Source organism: Copadichromis virginalis, linkage group LG7 (assembly GCF_057382275.1).
Source record: "Copadichromis virginalis isolate Kocher_CV1m ecotype Utaka linkage group LG7, C_Virginalis_male_GT1.1, whole genome shotgun sequence".
Taxonomy (NCBI): domain Eukaryota; kingdom Metazoa; phylum Chordata; class Actinopteri; order Cichliformes; family Cichlidae; genus Copadichromis; species Copadichromis virginalis.
In genome coordinates this window covers 25,966,566-25,991,047 of record NC_140624.1, presented here as the reverse complement: position 1 = coordinate 25,991,047, position 24,482 = coordinate 25,966,566, and the positions used below count along the sequence as shown (strand labels likewise).

At 39.7% G+C, this 24,482-nt stretch overlaps 1 protein-coding gene across 2 annotated transcripts in view; it reads right to left on the bottom strand.

Moving 5' to 3' along the window:
- Window positions 1-24,482, bottom strand: part of LOC146705126 (metabotropic glutamate receptor 8-like) — a 146,498-nt gene that overhangs the window by 53,164 nt on the left and 68,852 nt on the right. For both annotated transcript variants that reach the window (XM_085462713.1, XM_085462714.1), the window contains exon 3: window positions 12,467-12,683. In XM_085462713.1, the coding sequence (XP_085318839.1) occupies window positions 12,467-12,683 (217 nt within the window). The remainder of the gene's footprint in view (window positions 1-12,466; window positions 12,684-24,482) is intronic.

Sequence of the window (24,482 nt, the reverse complement as noted above, 5' to 3'; positions counted from 1 at the left end):
AACAAGAGATAAGCAAAACTCTAGTCTTTATCTCAAACAAGTCACTGGTGACCTGCTGTTTGTTGTGACTTTAAAAATGCTTTGATGGTCTTAACCCTGTAAAGCCTGCACCAGTGTCAAATCAAATCAAATCAAATCACTTTTATTGTCACATCACATGTGCAGGTACATTGGTACAGCACATGTGAGTGAAATTCTTGTGTGCGAGCTTCACAAGCAACAGAGTTGTGCAAAATACAATAATATAAACAAGCAAAATACAAGAATGGCTACATCTGAAACTAATAAATATATGTACAATATATAATAGTATATGCATTTCTGGATGTGTATACTAAATATTTTTCTACGTGTGTGTGTGTGTGTGTGTGTGTGTGTGTGTGTACACATATTTTACAAATTAAATAGAGTAAACAATAAAAAAATATATAAAAATATACAGAAAAATATACAGAGTTGAGACATGATAAAATATATAAAAATATACAGAGTTGAGACATGAATATACAGAGTTGGGACGTGTCTGTTGGAAAACATATTAATTTATTGCTCGTGCAATTTATTTGGCCTTTTCAAGGGAAAAAATTACACTGATTATGTAGAAGTCTCAATACAAATACTCATGCATCAAATTCGATGCACAAGGCTTTAAGGCTTTAAGGGGTTGACTGAAACAGAGTCAAAGCCTGAAAGAAAAATCTTTACACAAGGTTTGTACAAAGATTGACAAGCAAGAGAAACTAATAAGCAACTCTAGTTTAAAGCCTAAACCCAGCATTAGCAAAGCCCTTATCTTAGACATGTGCTCAGTCTGCTCATTGGTGCTAGCTAACATATTTGGAGACATTTTCAAGCTGTCCCTTTCCCAGGCCACTGTGCCCACTTCACTCCCACCACTATTGTGTCCTTTCTAACACTTTTCACTGTTTGCATTTGTTACTTTTACTTTAGCTGTATTTTTTTTATCTCATTTATTTTAATATTGTTAGAAGTTTTATTTCATGTTATTTATCATATTAGATTGTTTTTATGTGTGCTGTGTGAAGGAACTCCAGTAAAATAAGAATTTCATTATACAGTATAAACTCAAACTCTGCATGTGCATATAACAATAAAACTACCATTTTTACTTCTACCAACAAAAGCGTTTTGTACTTCCAGAAAAAAAAGCAACTTGTTATTTCTAACCTAGCTCTCCTGGAGATTATCAATGGGCTGGAGGTTTTCAGATGTTATCCAAAGACAGTCAAAAGGCAGCACGTGAACAAGACAGAAGACCAAAACATAGCAAGGCATAAAACTACATTTATATTCATTTATTCCATCGCTAAGGACCAGTGTTGGTCAAGTTACTTGAAAAAAGTAATCAGTAACTGATTACTGATTACTTCCCCAAAAAAGTAATCCCGTTACTTTACTGATTACTTATTTTCAAAAGTAATTAATTACTTAGTTACTTAGTTACTTTTTAAAAACACAATTTACAACCTGAAGAGGTGATAAAGTGATAGATCTTTCAGCCCAATTCTACTTTTTCTACATAATCCATCATACAAAATGTAATCAAATGGAAAAGTCTCTTTTTTAAAACTTGTTTTATCAGTTTTAATCTTTTAACTTTATGCATCAAGCAAAAATTTAATTATATGCAACATTCTCTGACTGGAAGAAATTTGTTTAATATTTAAACCTATTTTCTGCACATTCCAGTGCATAATTTTCTTTTTTTGTGTTTACACTCACTCTTTCAAATAGATGCAAGTAAAACACAGCAGAAAATAAATAAAGTCAAAGACTAGCGGTCCTTTTGCTCTATTTTCACCTGTAAAGCAGGAGGAGGGTAGGCGGAGGTTTACCCTGGTGCAGGTGTGCCGCGGCGGTCAGTGGAAGAATCCGCGAGTTTCTCTGTGAGTTTTCCATTACGTCGTTGCGCACTTGGTGCTTGCTTGGAAGTTTAGGGTTTTTCTTCGCTGTAAAAATAAGTTTTCTTCCCACGCACAACGGACACTAATGTTTTTGTCACTTTTTATGGAATCAAACTCAAAGTAAGGTCAGTACTTTCACGCTTTAAACGCTGCACGCTCATACTCTCTCCCACACTCGATATATTATCCACTGTTGATCTGCACACAGCGGTTGTCATGAACGTCGCACTTGCTTACGTCACTGTCATGACACATTCTCGCAAAAAAATCACGGTTTTAGTAACGCAGTAATGCAGCGTTCCTACGGGAAAGTAACGGTAATCTAATTACCGTTTTTGCAATAGTAATCCCTTACTTTACTCGTTACTTGAAAAAGTAATCGGATTACAGTAAGTAACGCGTTACTGCCCATCTCTGCTAAGGACAGATAAACTATTCATAAGATTACTCTAACATCTGATTGTGAAGTCCGTTATATTCAACCAATGTAGGCAAACTTAACATTGTAGGAACAGTGGTTACAAACTTGGAAATAATTTTGTGCACACAACTTTGGTGTATCTGGCATTCCAGAAACCTGCAGTACGTTTCTGTTGGTATGATCCTTTGATGGTAGAACTAGAGTCAGGTGACAGTCATGTTTAATTCCTACATAGCTGAGCTCTCATTTTACTTCTAGTGTCTTCCTTTTTCCTTTCAAACACTGCAGCTGCTGACTCAAGCATCATGATGACATGGGTTTGGTGTGTCCTTTCAGTGCAAGCATAAGCTGTGATGAAATCTACAGCAACAGTTCATCACTGTGACTCAGTCAGGACCTGTGTGATACCTCTCATGGTTGCTCTATGTGTCTGGAAAAGAAGAAAATACGCTGCTTTATTGAAATGTGAGGATGCTACAAGTTTCTTCTAAATGGGCCTAATGTACTTTTTTAAGAAGCACATTCTGGGATATTTATTCAAGCTGCATCTATGTCTGACATTATACCTCAATATGGTAAATGGGCTGGTTCTTACATAGTACCTTTCTACACTTTCTGAGCATGCAAAGCACTTTACACAACTTGCCTCATTCGCATAAGCACATTTTTTTCTATATATATTTTTTAACTGCTTGTCTGTGTCTGTGCTCTGTCTAACATTCACACTCCGATGGATGCATCAGAGTGCAACTTAGGGTTATTATCTTGCCCAACGGTACTTGGCATGCAGACTGCAGTACCGAGGGACTGAACCATCAAACTTCTGATTAGCAAATGACCTGCTCTACCTCTTGAGCTGCAGCCAGCCCCACTGATTTTGTTTTTCCTTGAGATTGTTTTATGTCCCTTTGCAGCTGATTTAGGAATTTGGAGGACTGTTTTTATATCTTTAGTTACTATGAGTCTTTCCCCTTTTTTTTGCATTTGCATTTTCTTTTTCTGCATCTTTCTGTAGATCATCTGAGCTATGCAACATTCTCCAAGGGCTATTGTGCCAACTTGGTCTGTGATGATATTCTATAATTCAGCTTTGTCTATTAATCTTCTAACATTTGATTTCTTGAGAGCAAATGGTATCCAGCTGCTAATTCCTACCAGTAAGCTACAGCTATCAAAGCTAATTTAGCTTCCACCAGACCTGTAAAAGCCCCAAAGTATCTAGAAATTTGCTGTTCCTGTTTTTGTTCTTAATATTTTTTTTCTTCTTTCGCGTCCTTAAAAATTCTGCTGTAAACAGTCCTGTTACTTCAGCAGCCTCTTACTGAAATCCTGGGACTAAGCTCCCAAATGACACACCCTTCCTTCTTAGTGCAAATGACTTTCACCTCCCCCTCACGTCACTGTGTCCGACTGGCTGCCACTAATGGACTGTTTTATGTGTTGGAGAAAAGGTTAGTTACTAACTGCAGATGCTCTCCTCTCAAGGGAGGAAAGGTGGAGGAATCCCTTCCCATGAAATATTCATCCACTCCTTTGACTGCATGCAGAGCATAAGGATGAAAAAAACTCCTCTTCAGGAAAAAGTGAAAATAAATAAATGAGTGATAACAAGAAAATAGGGTAAAAGTCAGAAAATACATTTCATCCATGACTGGACAACAGCAAATGTGAAAAGCATATATTTAACAGGGGGACAGTTAACAGAAAGCATGTATGCCATACGGTAGAATGGGAAAAAAAGAAAAAAGTTTAAGGGCTAAAGAAATACAGATGAGAAGATAGAAGAAAATGGGGAACTGAGAGAAACAAAAGCAGATTATCTTGTACAGGATTTTACACTTCAGAAGAAGAAAAACGACAGCAGAGTTTTTCCACAGCTGATCCAACAGAAAGCCAGTGGAAATACAAACAATCAGTTTCTCTAGTTAATCTGCTGCAAACACACAAATACACAGAGGACTATACTATATCTGACTAAAAACTGAAGGAGGGGGAATATCTGCTGCTATTCAAAAAATAATATTTTCTTGTGACAGTTTTTCATTATTAAAATGCTAAACTTTCACCCTGAGTCAAGGAAAAAACAGCAGATAACTCTGCATCTTTGCTTCCTCGAAAGATGACTGAAGCTGCTGGATATTTATTCATTACAACAAATTTACATCATTACACCTTGTGAAAATTTTAGAATACATTACAAAACTCTTGTTAAAGTTTACTCATTTTATAGCGATTCATTATATATAGTGTACTCTCTTTTTTTTTTTTTTTTTTTAAGCAGAATCATTTTAAGACAACACTTGTTTGCAGGTTTCGAACATGAACACATAATTAACAGCTTCTGAGCTGGATGTCATTTTGGAGACAGTTGGTGTCATCTCAGTCTGATATAAGTTCAAATAGGACTCAGTCTGCTGACAGCTACGATTTCCCACTGAAAGAAAGCAGGAAGATCACACTTCTCCTGGTGGGGAGGCTCCAGGATTAACTGAACGGTGGTGAGACAGTGACAGACTGAAGAAAGCACAACAGCTTTTCACTGTCAGAGATCAAAACAGTTCTGTTATTCTCTCAATATCTTTTCTAAATGATGTGGTAATATCCTCAGCAAAATACTGAAATACTGAAAACTACAGCCTTAGCAGAGCATTTATTCTACCATTAGACTCAAATGCAAAAGAACCCACCGACCACTTTCATCACTCTCTAGATCTTGTTCTGACATATGGCATAGAAACTGTACATTTAACAGTATTCCTTAAAAACCCTTTTTTGTCAGATCATTTTCTAATAACATTTAAATTCACAGTAATGGGGAATACATTTTATCACAGTAGATGCCTTTTTGAATGTGCTTTAAATAAGTCTAAGAATTGCTCCACTGTTATCTTCTTCCATGCTATGTGCCAACACAGAGCAGAACAGCTACCTGAATGCTACTCCCACAGAGGTCGATTATCTTGTAAATAGTTTAGCATGTTTACTACTATTGTGGCTCCTCTGACAAAGAAAGTATTTGACTCCCTGGTATAATTCTCAAATGTGCATCTTAAAGCACAGATAGCGAAGATGGAAGCAAAGATAACTAGTAAGCTGCAGAGGAAATCTCACTAATTTAGTGACCACCTCTAGTCTTAGTCATAGGTTATTTGTATTCTGTTTCTTTTAGTTTTCATGTCCGATGTTTAGCAACTTCATGTCTTATTTTTGTTAGTCTCTCATCTTGTGTGCTCTTTATTTCGTGTGCTCCCCTTGCTTTGTCTGCCATGATTCGTTTTAGGTTCAGTGTTCCCCACTTGTTTCCAATATCTGCGTTATCTCTGTGTATTTAAACCTTTTCCCTAGTTCCTTGTCATGTCATACTGTTTATTCTCTGTGCATTACCAGTGTGTTTTCCCATGCTTTGATTTATGAACTTCATTTTCTGCCACTTCCCATTTGGATTTTTGGACTTTGTTTCCCCCTGTTGCCTTGATTTTGTGTTGCTTCTTTATGCTACTCTATCTTAGAGTCTCTATTTGGGTCCGCATTCAACACATCATGTGACATTTGTGGGTAGCTTGCTCTGGTGGTAACAATGAGCAGTCAGGCTGCAGCAGCAACAGACAGCTGTCGGGATGCAGAGTTGAAAATTCAGCATTGGGTTGCAGGACAAAGGAAGAAGCACACATCTAAGCTGCCTGTTAGGGTTAGTTCATATTGCAAATTTTTCCTTTGCTGAGAGTTTATCATTGAAGCTGTGAGACGTAGAGCCAGAAGCCAAGGCCTTGGTTAAAATGTAATCATCTATAAAAAACTAGTTGCTTCAGCCTCTTATATGAATTACAGGATTCCATTACAGACACATGACAAAGGACAAGGGTCGGCTTTAAACATCTGAACCTTTCCTAGCAAAGCTCCAAAGCAACAATGACGTTTTACCGAGCTTTATCCAGGGATGGAGCATTCAAGACTAGTTTTGTGATTCCCAACCAAACTCTAAAAAAAGAGTAAGCCATTATTTGGTGGGGAGTTGTGTTGGGTTGACCTGTTTACGCTAACATGCTCTGAGAAAGAGGAAACATTTGAGAATTTGCCCAACTCCACAGATCACGGATATTGTGGGACATCAGGAATTTCACTGGAAAAACAAAGCGGACATTTTTTCACATTTTTGCAATATACTGAATGAAAGGAAATACAACAGGAATGTTGGGGAATGTTGACTGAATAGTGATAAAATGTTGTTTTTACTATTCTTGTTTCATATTTTTCATTGTCTAATTGTGAGTATTAGCTTACTGTTACCAGTAGAGCAGTTTGTGAAGAGATACAATTAAAACTGAGTTCATCTTATTGCTCTGGTCTTCTATAACCGTTCCAGTTTCTCATGTGGCCCCTTGGGAAAATTACCTGCTTACCTCTGTCCTAGAGTCATGTAATATCATTCACTGAAGTGGAAGCACCTCTCAGCAGCACAGGAGAGCAGCTGGTGGCCTTACAGATGGAAAGTCTCTCTCCATCGGCCAGCTGTCACACTTTTACAAAGATTAAGAAGATGGAAGGAATTTTTTTATTTTAAAGTTTTTCTGGATTTTAAAGGTTTTCATTTTCTAACCACACAATGAAATATGCATTCATTCATTCTCTGTGTATAATTTGCAATATTATCATCAGCTTGCTTTTTTGTTAATTACTTCATGATAAAATTCAAACCAGACACTTGTGATTTCTGTTGCATTGTCCAACATTCATATATTCAATTTAGCATGTTGAACTAGTGTTAAATAACAGCAACTGAGTAACCTCACAGAGGCCTGATCTCAGCATCGAGTGCCAAAAACTGCAGCTCTTCTAATGATCACTTTGGGCTGGTCCCAAAAGTGAGTCAATCCAAATAGACTGCCACTTTAAATGCCCAACTTTACAGCAGAAGAGCACGTTTACAGCTCCTACAAAAAGTATTTTTCTCTCTAACGTTCCCCAAGCTTAAAGTTTACATTTTAAGATCGTTTTATACTGGCTGGCTGGATGTTGACACTGGCAGCTGTAACTGCTAACTGTCTGCTAGGTTTCACTACAAACGTGAGTCACTACTATGGAGCCTATGAGTCCATATAACTTAGCACTTCAAACTCTGATCTAAATATAGTCACTACTGTTGTGTCATAGCAAGAAGGTCCAAGTTTTTAATTGTGGCAAGACCCTTCTGTTTGGAGGTTGCATGGTTTTCCCAAGGCTGTGCACATTTTCTCTTTCAATAAAGAATTTGCGAGTTTTCTGTTTAGAAAAGAAATTAAATAATCAAGGCTTGAAAATAGTTCATTGTGGCTAGATTAATCTTTTATAGGTACTGTAGAAAAGACAAAAGACACTGAGATAGCCTAAAGCCAGATGATTTTTCAGTTTCTGCTTTTGTTAAATAACAATTATTCAAATATCCTCACTTGATGAGTGTTTGGTAAAGGCATCAACTCAAGGGGGATATGGGGGTTTCATCAATCTGACCCTGAACTGCTCACCACGCTACAGTCAGAGCTGCAGTTGTTGTCATGGAGACAAACTACATAAGGTGGTTGTGGCAGCAATCCTGTGTTATGTTGTAGTTGAGCAGGTCTCTATGGCCCTCAAGTTACCCACATTAGTAACATCTGGCAATATCTCAGAAGTTGGATCATCAAATCACAAAGAAAACCACATTACAGGGTGCAGGGAGTTACCTCAGAGATAAACCTATTTCCACTTTTACCACCTTCATTGTCTTTTCTCTTTTTCCTTTGGACAGACACTTCTTTCCTCTTCTCTTTCATAGGGGCTAAGGTGAAAAGTCATGTCGCTCAATACATGAGCAGGGCCAAGAAAGGAATTGGCATAGAAACCAGGGGGGCAAAACACCAGCTACTGGTAGATAGAGGAGTCAGTCAACACTGTAGGACCAGACTGGTCCAAGTTAGCATTACTTGGATTGACTACCAGAAAGGCTATGAAATAATGCCTCACACATGGATCTTGGAAAACCTATAACTATACAAGATCAACAGGATAAGAGCCTTCATTAGAGAAATGAACATTTCTATGGTAGTTTAATTTTAATGGACAGAGAAAAAAATATCAATTAAAAATCCAAAAACCAAACATTTTCATAAAAGTTATAAATTGATTTGCAAGTTATTGAGTAAAATGAGTATAATAACAAGCTATTTTGATTAAGATTAACATTGCTCCCATTCATATCTCAATAACAAGACCACAGTCACCAAGAACACCATTATTAACACAATACACTGAATGGATTTAAATTTTGCGCTGCCCATCTCCTTTCTCATGAAAACACACGTACAGACCAATCTTAGGTTTGTGAGTGAACCCCTAAATAATTCAGAGAAAGCTTGGGAGAAACTCCTGTGTTCAAAATTGAGATAAAATCAAAATCGTGCTCTTTGGCACCAGCTTGATCCCCCATGATTGGAGGAAGAGAAATGCTTAGTGTTACCCAAAGAACACACACAGTCAAGCACAGAGTTGAAAATGTTTAGCAGAGAAACAGCTAAAGTTTCTCTGCTAAAGGTACAGAACAACTTCACCACATTGACAGGCCAAGGGATGTGACCATGTACTGTAACAATTTGGAACAGAACCTCCCTCCTTCAACCAGAACACTAAAGACAGGTTTGTGTGGGTCTTCCAGCATGACAACAACCCAAAACAGACAACCATGCCAACAAAGGAGTGGAACCACGTTAAGGTCATGCAGTGTCCTACCAAGTCTCCAGACCTCAGCCTTATTGAAAGTCTGTTGAAGGAAGTGAAGCTTCAGGGTGCCAAGTTCCCGCCAAAACACTTAAAGGATTTAGAGAGTTTCAGCTAAGAGGAGTGGGTTCAATCTACTCCTGAGGTGTGTGCAAACCTCATGACAAGAATTGTTTTACCACTGTACTTGTCAGTACATAATACCGTCCCTATTATAATAATTATGCAATACGATGTTGCAAACATGCAAAGAACTGCATGTTGAGAAAGCCTGGAGAACTATTCTAGAACTAAGACTGATCAAAGAAATTACGAGCAAGCTTTCTTGAAATTTCAGGTTGAACTTAAAACATAAAGGTGGTCATACCGTTACTGAGATTCAGGCTTGTTACAAACTGTTCTTTACCTTTATATTTCTACTCATGTCTGCACATTTCAATAAATAGCTCCATCCATTTTCCTTTTTCCAAGCAAAAAATAAAGAAATCAGGGGAAGCAAGAGACTTTTGCACAGTATTGTAAATACATATTCACTCTGTTAATGAAGCCATTTGCATGTGCAGCATCGTGTGTTTGCACAGTGACAACAGCAGCATAGATGACACCTCACTGAGCCCACACAGGAGCCACAGCTGCTCTCTGCACAGTTATTAATCAGATGCTTTTAAAAGCCTCCATCGCAGCCATTTTTCATCATTAGTACAGCTGCCATCATTTGCGCAGAGATTACAGCAGTGTTGCAAAGCCAGATAAATGTGTCAGCAATAAAGCAACAAGGTGATAAAGCAGAATACATGACAGATGGAAAATGAAAAATGTAATTACATTTAAATTAACTTTTTCTAGTCATAGTTCTTCTTTTTACTGTAAGTCATGCACAGAGAAATAGCTTTTTCTCTTATAAACTGAACTATATATAATAATTCAGCACTTGCTTGAATATCATATCATAAATATCAGCAAAGTATGTTCGTGACATTTTGGACATATAATAAATAGAGTGCCCTTTGTCACGAATCCAGGTTTTGCACCCAGTGTTTTCAGTTTTGGACGCTCTGTTTCTGTCAAACAGAAAATGTCAATATTCCCCATGCCCAGTCGTTGTTTCTGTTAGGTCTTCCATGTCCATAGTCACTTTTGTCTTTGTTTACTTTGGTCTGTCAAGTTTATCTGTTTAGTCTCCATCGCAGTGTTTATGCTTCCTGTGTTATTTTAATGGCCTCTCATCTCAAGTGCATTATGTTCAATTTTGCTTCCCCTCTTGCTTGTTAATTGATTCTATTCACCTACGCCTTGTTTTCCCCAGCTGTGTCTCTTTCCCTGATTACCTTGTGTGTATATTTAACCCTTAGTTTTCCTTAGTTCTTTGTCATGTTGTACTGTTTGTCTGCCTGTGGTTTTCCCCACGTTTTACCTGCTTCAGATTACTTTTGAATCCTGTTTGCTTCAGCCACCAGGATCTGCTGCCTGACCTGAATAAAGGTGAATTTTTTCGTTTGTTCAAACCTGTCTTGGAGTCTGTATTTTGGGTCCAAATTCTACATAAACTATGAATCCCCTTCCTTCTCAAAATAAGATACAAATAGAACAAAGAAGAACAATACACTATGGTGTGTATATATGAACAAATGTATAGTGTGGGTGGGGTATTCTGTGGGAGGTGTTTCGGGAGTATGGGGTGTCTAGTCCATTGCTATTAGCCGTTCAGTTCCTATATATAAACATTGTGGGAGCTCGTTCTGCATTGCCGGCAATAAGTCGGGAACATTAAGTTGTTCCCAGTACATGCTGAACTCCGGCACTGATTCTTTTAATGCTTTTTATGTACAGAATGTCTTGCCATGTGGTGGAAGGCTTCCACTTTGGTGGCCTCAGAATCTTTCCGCTTTTTGAAGATGATATGGTTCTATATGCTTCATCAGATTGTATCCAGCTCAGATTTGAGTGGTGCACAGCTGAATGTGAAGCGGTGGAAATGAGAATCAGTACCTCCAAGTCTGAGTCCTCAACCATGAAGGGGTTGAGTGCCTAATCCAAGTCAAGGATGAGTTGCTGCCAACAGTGGAGGAGTTTAAGTAACTCATGGTTTTGTTCATGAGTAACTGGAGAAGAGAGTGGGAGATCGACAGATGGATTCAGGTTATGGCTGCAGAAAAGTGGATGTTGCATTATTCCGTTGTGATAAAAAGAGCATGAAAGCAAAGCTCTCAGTATACTGGTTGATGTATCTCTCTGCTCTCCCCTATGATCACAAGGTCTGGGTAGTTACTAATAGAATCAGACTGTGGATACAAAGTGGCAAGGGCCATCCACCCATAGAGACAGGGTGAGAAGTTTATCCATCCGGAGGGGTTCAAAGCAAAGCAACAACTCCCCCACATTGAAAGGAGCAGGTTTGAGGTGGTTGGGGCATCTGAAAGGATACCTCCTGGGTGCCTCCTGGGTGAGAGGTTATAGCAATGTCCCACCAGAAGGAGGCCCCCTTGTAGACCCAGGACTTGCTGGAGAGATTATATCTCTCGGCTGGCCTAGGAACAACTCTGTGTTTCCCCAGACAAGCAGGAAGAGGTGGCTAGGAAGATGAAAGTGCATCCTATTTCAACTAATCATCTGTCATATGTTTCTAGAACTTGATCGGAATCTACCTGTGGTAAATTATGTTTTTCAGTAAATACAGATACAATTTGAATGTCAGAGCAGAAACCAAGCCATGAGGTCTCTATATTTTTGAGACAGGATTTTATCAAGGTACAGATCTGGGAAAGAATACCGAAAAATATCGTCATTTTCCAATGAGCGCAGTGGCCTCATCATTTATTATCCATAAATGGAAGAAGTTTGGAAACACCAAGACTCCTCCTAGAGCTGGCTGCCCTGCATTGCAAGCTCATCTGTTTAAATCATATCATAAGCCGTCATCATTCAAAGTGTGATAGAGCCAGTCCCAGCCTCTGATTAATTTAAGTAACAAAACAGAACAGAATCAGTTAAATTGAATTGAACAACTACATACAAACAAAATGCTAATCTCTATCAAACATGTGGTCACTGGTTAATTTCAAAAGTTTATATTAATTAATGTAAGGGCTTAACTCCATGTGATAACATTTTATTCAGTAAGCGCCAAACCTGATTACCTCACAGTGACCAGTCAAGGAGAAATGTGTCAACTTCTGGCATAATAAGATCAATAATCAGTTAGAAGACATCTTCTGTTCATTCATCAACAGAGTGCAGCAAATTTATCAGATCAATAGCTTTTGGTCCCATTTAACTCAATTAGTTTTAAAAGTTCAATATTTAATTAAGCTCTCTCGAGTACCAAAGTATAAAAAACTTTTAAATCTCACTTTGACTTGAATTAACTGTATATCTGTTTACAGTTTCCTACCCAACTCTCTGGAGATCTGGACAAAAGCATCAACGCCGCTCTCGCCGTAGTTTCCCTCTGAGGCAAGGGTGGACACGTAGTTCCAGCCCATCGCTGTCACAATGTCTAGCATGGCCTGAGCCTGATAGGAGTCGGGAGGAACCACACGGGAGAAGAAGTCATAGCGTGTGTTGTCACTGAGCTCTGGAGCTGTCGACGCATAGCTGATCTGAGGAATCTGTGGAGAAACAGCAAGGTTAAAACCACTAGACCCATAGAAGTGCAGATAATGCAGGCTACTGTATAAGCCGGTTTTAGTTTATTGCAACTTTCCATTACATCATGAAAAACTCAAAATTACACTGCAAAAAGCAAACTAATAAAACAAACAATAACATGTCCTATAATTTTGGGATGATATAGAAAACTTTTAACCATAATATGTCATGCTTAAGCATCTTGATCAAATGATATGTATCAGTGTTGTTTGTTTGTACATTTTTAACCATTTTTCTAATGTGCTTCTCCCAGCTGAAAATATAACAGATCTGTTAGAAAAATAGTTGCAACATGTTCTTAATTGTTCATTCATTTGCATTTAAAAAAACAAAACTTGGCTGTACAACAAATAAAGAATAATAATCAATATATATGGAAAAACTTTCAGCGCAACAGGCTAAGAGAAGATTTCAGGAATAGAAGATGCAAACTGACAGACAATCTCAAAAACAGAAATACTGTAGCTCACAAAAACATGCAAAAATTAACCCATCGAAGTTATCAAAAGAGTATATATATATATATATATATATATATATATATATATATATATATATTATTATTATTATTATTTTTTTTTTTTATTGAAGACATCAGAAGTCATACAAACCAAACTATGAACTTAAAAGATATGGAGGAATAAAGTAGTGATTTTACTCAGACTGTTAAATATTGTCCACATTCATTTTCAAACATCTAACAGTTGATTTGTTAAGATTTAAACAAACTTCCAACTCCTGTCAGATTCAAATTAGTGAGCTTTACGGTGTGAAAAAGAGAAGTCATAGATCCTGCTGTAGGCAGGCCAACAGGCCTGCCGGGGCTGGATAATGGTCCTTTAGAGAAAGATTGAAGAGCTGATTGATTTCAACTTCAGTGTGTTGAACAGAGCACCACTGGACACCTCATCAGGATTCACAGAGGGAAAGGAAGAGGGAGGAAGATAGACAGCTGGGGGCCTAACAGCAACACAAATGTCACTCAGCCTGACTTGCTCAGTGACAGTCTACAAATTAAACACTGTACTGTAAATGCAACCCTGTCTGAGAGCTGACACTATCAGAGCACTGCAGGTTTAACACATCAGAGAGAAGCTGAAGTTTATTTCCTACAGAACTACAGAGCCTACATTTCCTGCAGAAATGAAGAACATCCCTGAGGTTCTGCTCATATTGAAAAGAAACTAAAAAAAAAAAAGGGAAGGGAGAATATAAAAAATAAATGCAGTTACTTTTATTTAAGTTACAACTCTGATAGAAGTCATCCAATATAGTTTATCAGAAATTATAATAGGCTTGTTTTAATTGCTGATATGAATCATAAAAAGTACAACACAAAATAAAAAACATAAAAAATAAAAAAAACTTTTTTGTATTTTCCATATCAGTGATCCTACAGCTGGATTTACATTTTCTCTTCTGGAGTTAATAGTGGAGATCCACATTTTCCATTCAACAAGGAATTAATTAATTTCGGGGAGAAATGTCAGCAATTCAGAGACTCAGAAAAACAACCTGTCACGTTAAGGATGCAGCGACTCCAAGACCTTATTTAAAACATAAATCGTTCTGCATCATGTTTTCCTTCAGACTTTGGGAAATGAAATATTTTCTATGTAGGTACTGCACAAAAATCATACGTTTTAAATCAAGACTGACAAATACCAATGCATAAAATAAAACTAATATGCATAAACCTTTCACAGGGCCTACAGTATGTTGCAAAATTCTTAACCAAGTTTTCATTTTAAGGCTCAAACAATGCAGGATTTAAAAGATTCAAGTAAATAGATGTCAAAGAAAGAAACCATTATTGGCTAAAAAACAATAACACGCTCCAGAGAGAAGTAAAACATCTTGTAATTGGGGACCAAGAAACAAAGCTGCATAGGAGCCCCTAGTATGTCTTTTCTGTATGATTATACTGTTATTAACATGAGCACCAGTTACACTGATACCTGCTTTAAAGGGCCTTTTCACTTTTTTGGTGATTAGCTGATTTAAAGTTTCTCTCCTGGTATTGCATTGCTTAAACTTTCTTGTTTTTATTAAAATGACACAGCACAGAGGCACTAATCATGGCACCATATCAATGAGCTCTAAGCACAAAATCCATAAAGACTTGGCTCTACCACACCAGGCTGTGCCCCTGAGACAATCCAGCACATAACTGCAGGGTTCAAGATGTTAGCAGGCAGGGCATACATTGAAAACCATAACCAGGAGGATGGCATAGTATACCCAGTAACATCCCAGTATAGTTTGGAAGTCCCTATATCAAAACGGGATACGCCCCCTATAAGTGGGTGGTTGAGAATGACCCTGCTAAGGTCCTGTGGGACTTTCAGATACATACGGAAAAATTGGTCAACCAGACATAGTAGTGGTGGACAAGCAGAAGAAGACAGCCGCAGTGATAGATGTAGCTATACCAAAGGAACTGTAGAAGCTTGCAGCTTGGTAGAAAACATGCAACAAGAAGAAATGAGAGTGAGACAAAACTCTCACTCCCATTTCTTCTTGTTGCATGTTGAAGCTCTACTTGGAACCTTGTTAAGATCCAATCATGTAATATATGATTTTTTTCCTATTTTTCAAGTGGTCTTAAATTTTGATCAGGACTGCATATACAGAATCAGTCAAAAGTTTTAGAACGGCCCAAAATTGCTACCCGAAATTGAACCTCCCCAAAAGTAAAACAGTATGTTGGATGTGCCACGCAATGCTCAGTTGGTGGGAACTAGTGCGTTAGCACAGTTAGCTTGTTAACGTGTTGACGCCGTCCAGCCCCACGCACGGGGCGATCCGCGGTAACTTGTTAACGGAGATTTGCCGCGTTATGGCGTTAATGTCATTTTAACTAGATTAACGCTGACAGCACTAGTGGGAGCACAACGAATATGACTGCACATTTACTCCGACATCATCCTAGTGCAAAGACAAGTGGAAGCAGACAAAAAACTGTACTTTTGAGTTAAAATATATTTTATAATTTTAATAAATGACAAATTAAAAAGGCATGAACATTTTTTTGTATCAAAAAAATATCGAACCGTGACACCAAAGTATTGAACCAAACCAAACCGTGAATTTTGTGTATCGTTGCCCCCCTAATATATATGTGTGTGTGTGTGTGTCTTAGCATTGGGGTTTTTGTGCAGACTGATGAATACAGAATATTAATGAATATACAAATTGCTCTCTAGCAGCAGCTCTTCCTGCTACATTCCCTCTGCACCTGTGTACCCCAATTACTCAAATTTACCTTGTTAGGTGCAGGGTGAGTGGAGCAGTTTGAAAGGAAAACAGGTGGTCCATGAGAGTGTTCTTTCTTGAATGTTTAATGAAAGCATGAAGAAATTCAACTGGCATCATACATGTAAGCAAAGCCTTTTTGCTTTTACAAAAACATAATAACAAGGTCTCTACAGGGTGAAAAAATAGATCAAGCTTTGTGGGGGATAAAACTGACTTATAAGAATAATTACAATGATAATAACAATAATAGTAATAATGATTACTGTGTTACAGTTTGTGAAATAAGAGGCCCCTTCCAAATGTGTGTTAAATAAATTGCAGTGACTCACAGACAAAAAACTCTCTTGCCCTTTTGGTGGCTTTTGGAGGACTCTTTGCTATGCTGAAGGGCTGTAATTTTAGTTAGTAGCTTATTTGGAAACCCTGCTGGTCAGTTCCAAGCACTCACTTCTCCCTCAACACAGACGTGTGATCATCAGTTTTAACAAAACATCACAATACTACAGCTAACTTTATTGCATTGGCTCTGAATTGACCCAAAGTCATTGATATCTGATACAAGTTTCTGACCTTACTGATATCCAATCCAAATATCATATCGCTCCATCTATCTATATGATCTTATTTTAAGTTCATGACTTTGGTTTTATATAATATTTTGGAATCATGGTGAATTCTCCCACTAGTTTGATCGATGGCAACAATCATTACCCTCCACACTAGAATATTGCTATGCTGGAACAGGAACAGATCCATCTGACACTGAGCTCATATGTTCTTTTTAGGATATCTCTACACATTTTAGCCATATGTGGACATGTTTCCTGTTTTCCGCCATCTCAGGCTGCTTTCTGTCACAGAGACTGATGCTTGTCATTCTGTGACAGCTAAAGCGTTCCACTTGACTGAACAATAAAAGAAGGGATCCATCATTGGTGACAGCTCTCATCCATCATCTTGTATTCTGTGCTCTGTTTTTTATGATTTAAGCTGTTTAGTATCAACTGCCTCTGCCCTGGACAAGAAACAGCTTTCCCCTAGAGGTGAAATTCTGCATGGTTCCTGCTGTTGCATGTTTTTCATGTTTAATGTTTTCTTCTAGCAGTGATCAAAATAAATTCAGGGTAGATTCAAAATGACTGACTATCTCAGAAAATTCTCCCTTCTGGAAAGGCACAAAAAAGTCAATAACTAGAAATTGAGTTTTCTTATTTAATGAAATGTTTATACCAATATTAACTACTGGGTCCTTTCATTTCCAAAGAATTCTCAGAGCTTACTGTCTAAATGTAGCCAGATCAACCAGTTTGTAGGCTTTGACACTAAGTCAGCCCATCTCCACATGACATTTGGCATTCTGCTATTTAAAAGTGAGCTTAAATCTACAATCAAACAATCAAAAGAACAGTTTGAAGTTGGAGGAAGTGAAACATAGTTCAAGGTTCTTTATTATTTGTCACATGCATAGTTATACAAGTATAACACACAGTGAAATGTAGCCTGACACGCTCCTCGACATGTGCAAAAATTGGGGGGGGGGGGGGGGGGGTGTAGAGGAAGAACATTATATATATATATATATATATATATATATATATATATACACACACATATAGTATATACACTGGGTGAATGTGCAGTAGTAGCAGCAAGCAGGTGAATTCTGTACATTAATATGAATAGATATCTGACTATTTTACAGGATAGACAATATAAACACATTTAAAATTAAAGGAATTGAAATGTACATTGTGCCTTGGTTTAGTGTCTGGAAGAGTCCTGTCTCAGTCAATTATAGATGATGTGAGAGGGCGGGTGTGTGTGTTTAGGGCACGGATGGCTTGGGGATAGAAGCTCCTCTTGAGTCTCTCTGTCCTTGCCCGGAAGATGCGGAACCTTCTACCAGATTGCAGAAGTTGGAACAGTTTGTTGCCTGGATGGGACGGGTCCTTCAGTATCTGCGCTGCTCTAGTCCGGCATCTCCTGGTGTAGGTGTCCTGAAGCGGGAGGAGAGCAATCCTGCAGCAGCGTTCTGCTGTACGGATCACTCTCTGGAGAGCTTTTTGGTCCTTCACACAGCTGTTCCCGAACCACGATGTCATGTTCTGTGTGAGGATGCTCTCCACAGCGCCTGTATAGAAAATCCTGAGGATCTTTGGAGAGACCCTGAACTTCCTCAGTTGTCGTAGGTGATACAGGCGCTGCCTAGCCTTTTTGGTCTGGACCTGAATGTGGGCAGCCCATGTCAGGTCTGAGGAGATGTGGACACCAAGATACTTGAAGGACTGCACCCTCTCCACTGGAGCTCCATTGATGATAATGGGCTTGTAGTCTCTGTGCTGACCCCTTCTGAAGTCCACCACCAGCTCCTTGGTCTTGCTGACGTTCAGCTGGAGGTGGTTGTCCTGGCACCATGATGCCAGATTCTTCACTTCATCCATGTAGGCCGCCTCATCGTTGTTGGAGATGGCACCCAACACCACTGTGTCGTCAGCAAACTTCACAATGGTGTTGGAGCCATGGGTGGCCACACAGTCTGAAGTGTAGAGGGAGTAGAGCAGTGGCGAGAGGACACATCCCTGAGGTGCTCCTGTGTTGATGGTGATGCTGTTGGAGAAGCACCTGCCCACCCTCACCACCTGAGTTCTGCCAGTGAGGAAGTCCAACACCCATGCACACAGACGGCTGTTAAGTCCCAGATCCCTCAGCTTTGTGAACAGTCTGCAGGGCACTATTGTGTTAAACGCTGAACTGTAATCAACAAACAGCATTCGCACATAGTTACCCTGTTTCTTGTCCACGTGGCTGAGAGTGGTGTGTAGGACGTGGGCGATGGCATCCTCTGTGGATCTGTTGGATCTGTAGGCGAACTGCAGCGGATCTGTGGTGTCTGGGATGGCGGAGGAGATGATGTTCTTCAGCAGCCTCTCAAACACCTTCATTACCACCGAGGTCAGTGCAACTGGCCGGTAATCGTTCAGGGATGAGGGTTTGCTGTTCTTGGGCACAGGGATGATGGTGGATCTTTTGAAGCATGTGGGGACCACAGACTTCGCCAGGGACTCGTTGAAGATGTAAGTGAACACACCTGCTAGCTGGTCAGCACAGCAGCGCAGCAGACGGCCGGTGATGCCGTCTGGCCCCGCCGCTTTCCTTGTGTTCACTCTCCTCAGTGCCGCTCGGACGTCATGCTCCGCGATGCTGGTCACCGGTCTCTCGCTGATGACGTCACTGTCCTCGGTAGTCAGGCGGTAGATAGCATTAGCCGCCTGGCTAACCTCGAAACGGGCGTAGAACCGATTCAGCTCGTTGGTGAATGCAGAGTCGGCGTTGATCGGCGCAGTGTCCCTGGCTTTGTAGTCCGTAATGGTGTGTAGTCCGTGCCACATACTCCGTGTGTCGCCCTGGTGGAAGCGGGACTCCACACGTTCCCGGTACCTGCGTTTGGCATCTCTCACCGCGCGCCGCGCGCCGTATGAGGCCGCTTTGTAGGCGCTCATATCGCCAGTGGCGAGACCCGCGTTGTAGGAGGCGGTCCTGGCGTTTACTGCAGTGCGGATCGATCTGTCCATCCACGGTTTCTGGTTTGGGAATGTGGTGACTCTCGCAGTGGGGATAATCTCCTCCGCTAGCATATTGACGAAGCATACTGCTACTTCCGTAAACTCGTTGATGTCGACTGCGCATGCTCTGAACATGTCCCAGTCTACGTCGTTGAGTGCGTCCTGTAGCGTAGCTTCTGATTGGGCAGTCCACCGTTTTACTTCCTTCGTGGTCACGTCTTCCCTCCGTATGCTTTGTTTATACTGGGGAATGAGGAAGATGGCGTTGTGGTCAGACTTCCCAAAAGCCGGGTGTGAGACAGCTTTGTAGCCCTGCTTGTATGGCGTGTAGCAGTGATCCAAAATCCGATCCCCTCTCGTTGGACACGAGACATGCTGGTAAAAGTTTGGCATGACTTGTCTGAGGTTCGCTTTGTTAAAGTCTCCTGCTACAATGAGGGCTGCGCCCGGGTCCTTGTTTTGAAGTGAGCTCAGCACATCATGTAATTCGGACAAAGCCATACCTGTGTCCGCTTGGGGTGGGATGTAGACCGCCGTGGCGATGACTGAGGTGAACTCACGGGGCAGATAGAAAGGGCGGCACTTAATGCTCAGGAACTCCAGATGTGGCGAGCAGCCGCTGGAGAGAGTAGAAATGCTCCTGGCATCACACCACTTTCTGTTTACCATGAAACACACTCCTCCACCTTTGGTTTTGTTCGACTCTGCCGTTCTGTCCGCGCGGAGCACAAAGAATGAATCCGACGGAGTTACGGCCTGGTCCGGCACTGTGGGGGTCAGCCATGTCTCCGTGAAGCACAGAATGTTGCAGTCCCTCATGTCACGTTGGAAGGTGACCCTTGCTCTTAGTTAGTAGATGATACTATTTTGGCATGCAATTGCTAACAATACTAAACTTTGCTCTAACAATGCTGCAGTACACCACCTCATAAAATATGAAATTATTAAAAAGGTGTGCTAATTTACTCATTCGTTATTTTTTATATTTAAGTGCCTGACCTAATAGTATTTGGGATATTGTGACAATCTTTCTGCCAAACAGAAGTGACATGAGAGAGATTCCCAATCACATGAAAACATTTTGCATTTTTAATCCTTTCAAAAATCTACACAATTCTTGCACAAAAGTCTTTTTCCTAGGTTTTGCAGTATAACTAATTTGCAACTTTTTAAAGTATCTATGTTTCATATTCATCTCACAACTGGTGGATTTAGACCTGCGTTATTCTCCCAGCTCTCATCAGTGATGAGAGCATTAGCAGCTTTACTTATATCAGCAGGTGGTGATAAAGGTGAACTAAATAGTGGAAGAAAAGATTCAAGGATAACTTCTTTGCTGGATTTACACTACTGTACACAAAACGATGTCATATATATTCTATAATTTGTTCCCTTTGATTAATAATTTTTCGTGGGTCCAAAGTGTCGTTGTTTATACATTCAGCCAAAGATTACTGGTTTGTTTCAAGCTGGAGATACAAACACTCTCAGGGGTCAGCAAGGACATCTAGCAAAAAAATTCTGCAAAAGATAAATATAAAGCTACCTGCTGCGGTGACCCTTCTAACGAGTGAGCAGCCAAAAGTAGCTTTCATAAGCCCTAAAAAACGCAAGTTGGTTGATCCCTAATTAGTACGATATGAATACAATTTGTACGGGAGAAGCAAGACCACAAGCTGATCAGAATTTTAATCACAGTAATAAGAATAAACATTTTTCTTCCACTGAATGAAATATTCATATTCTAAGACTTTTAAATGTAAATGTACTGTTTCAGACACATCTTTCCAGAATTGAGCCTGACAGTTTTGGCATCTTCGAAATGCTGAAATTTCCACTAGTATTTCTGTGGCATTCTTTCAGTTTGAATGAACAACATAAGTTTGTAAAAATTGTCACATATTTGTTTTCATTGATTATTCTCCAAATTATAAAAATCCCTTTATTCCCCATCTTCCTTATTTGTCTGACACTTACACCAGATTAATTTTCTACTATTGTCAGTCTATTGATCTGACTGTAAGCTCTATCCAGTCCTACACTTTCTCATTGTGAACGCCAGCTGTTAAAGGTGGGCAGGCAAGCAGACAAACTTCAAGATCTCCACTGATGATGACCTCACTTTACGGCCTTACTTGATGTCATTGAAGAGGAGATTTGGAACCATCACAAAAAAATGTGGTAACTAATATCTCAGACAGCCAATCAATTTTACCAACAAGGTAAACAAACAAAAACAAAAGGTTGATGCTGAGAAGTCCTCTTAACTTGAGGGCTTTAGCTATCAGTTACATTCTCTCAATGGCTCTATTGAAGATGCTTGTGTTTATCTCATCTCCACCCTGAGAGTATTTTGTAACATTTTCAACTTTAAGGATGGTCCTTCAGCTCAGCAACATATTTGTATTCAACACACCAGTTCAGTGGAGTGTGATGAGAAGCTGTTACATTATGGACATATATTCAGATATTTCAAGCATGTATGTAGCTGTTTCTACTCAGACAGTAGAGAGAGGACACTGTCTGAACAAACAGTGTTTAAGTAAAACAGACAGCGAAATACACAATACACAAGAAACTGTTTGCATTTCATGACTGAATAGCTGTTCATATAAAAACTATGAGGAAAATTCACCCAGTCCGAAGACGATCATTTCAGTAGTATTGTCACAGATCTTTCCACCCATCCATTCTTTTTCCATGCTTTTCTGGGCCTGGGTCATGAGGGCAGCAGTCTAATCAGAGAAGCCCAGACCTCCCTATCCATCTCTTCTAGCTCTTCCAAGGAAACACCAAGGAGTTACCAGGCCAGCTGAGAGATATAATCTCTCCAGCGTGTCTGGATCTGCCCGAGGCCTCCTCAGGGCCTTCTCCCAGTTTGACATGTCTGGAAGACCTCACTCAGGAGGCGCCCAAGAAGCATACTTGTCAGATGCCCGAACCACCTCAACTGACTCCTTTCACTGTGGAGAAGTAGTGACTCTACTCAGAGCTGCTCCCAGATGGATGAACTCCTCACCCTATCTCTAAGGGAGAGAACAGACACCCTTCAAAGAAAGCTAATTTCTGCCACTTGTATCGGTGATCTCATTCTTTCGGTCACTACCCAGAGCTAGTGAGCATAGGTGAGGGTAGGGACGAAGATCGACCAGTAAATTGAGAGATTAACTTTTACATTAAGCTCCAATCCGTCTGTTGAGCTCCCGCTTCCCTCTACCCTAACTCTTGAGGAAGACCCTGAGATTCTTAAACTCCTTAACTACTTTCACCATTTGGCTATGCCTAGAAATTCTTACCATAAAAATTATGAACAGAATTGGTGACAAAGGGCAGCCATGGCAGAGTTCAACACCCACCGAGAACGAGTCCAATCTATTGCTGGCAATGCGCACCAAGCTCTTCCATTGGTTGTATAAAGACCAAATCGTTCATAGCAGCATTTAGTTGGTCCATCATTGATTTTTCAACAGGACATTGATCCCAAACAAACCTCCAGGCCGTGTAAGGGCTAACTGACCAAGAAAGAGAGTGATGGAGTGCTGCGCCAGATGGCCTGGCCTCCACAGTCACCTGACCTAAACCCAATCAAGATGGTTTGGGATGAGATGGACCGCAGAGTGAAGGCAAAAGGGCCAACAAGTCCTCAGCATCTCTGCGAACTCCTTCAAGTCTGTTGGTAAACCATTTTAGGTGACTACCTCATGAAGCTCATTGAGAGATACAAATACAGACCATTTACCATTTATCATCTTTTGACTGGTAGTCCATATTACTATTGTACGTATATGCATACAAGAAGAATTGTGTGTGCCATTATGGTAATTTTGGTTTGAAATCCAAGACACTTAGCTTATGGCGTTCCATGTATGTCCTATCTTGAACCCTGCTGTTATGTGTTGGATTGTCTTAGGGGCAACTGGGGTCTTGCCTGGTGTGGAGCTTGTACCTAGAGCTTGTTCCTGTGGTGCCATGATTAGTTTGTTAAAGTGAATTCTTAAATGTTGTCATTTTTATGCTTACCACCTCTACACTGTAAACCCCAACAGTCCACCTGACTTATAAAGTTTGTGGATACAACAATTAAAATGCGTCACAAAGTTGAAACAACTTAAAACTTTTCTGTTCTCTTAACGATTCAAACAGTTATAATTGTACATGGCTTAGAAGTTAAGAGTAAATACTGCTTTTTTAATTATGATTTTTGAGTAAATGGTTTTTTTTTTCGAGCTCCGCATTTGTACGTCATGACGTCATGACGTTTTCTCTCTAACCTGAACGACGTTGACAGAAAATTCTGTTCAATATGGCTGCCCTTCTCGAGCGACCGGAGAGCACATTTGGAGAAACTTGTAAGTAAAACGGAACCTTCGTTATGTTTATTTTTTCCGTAAAAAAGCAAGTATATTAATATGTTGCAGCCATTAACTTGTTTTTGAATGCGCCGTTGTGTTAAACAGCACAGACCCAGGTAGTGAATTGTTGTTCGCTGTTGTTCGCGCTCTTTTTCAAACCGATGATATCGTCAGTTTTACAGTTTTAACCGATTAAAACACAGTTTTAATAAGAATTGCACATAAAGAAAGTGTCTTAGTGATATTTTAACGACCCATTGCCAACACAAGAAAGTTGGCGTTTTTACAACAGCAGCCTCATTGTTCGGCCGGGTTTTCTTCTTCTTCTCATTAGCATCATTCAAAAGTGACTTAGCTAGCAGTGGCAACTTCTATCTTAAGCAGCAGCCTGTAAAAGAAGTAGTTTGTAAGTAGAAGTTCTGTGCAATATTACAAGTATCTCACTGATGTATTATGTACTATTGCATAACAATGTATCTTTGCAAAGATTTATCCCGCAGTTTGGCTTGGTTTTTTAAAATAACTGCAGTGTAAATTCATATGTATTCTGTGCTTTTTTTTTTTTTCTTTTTTTTTTTTTCCAACT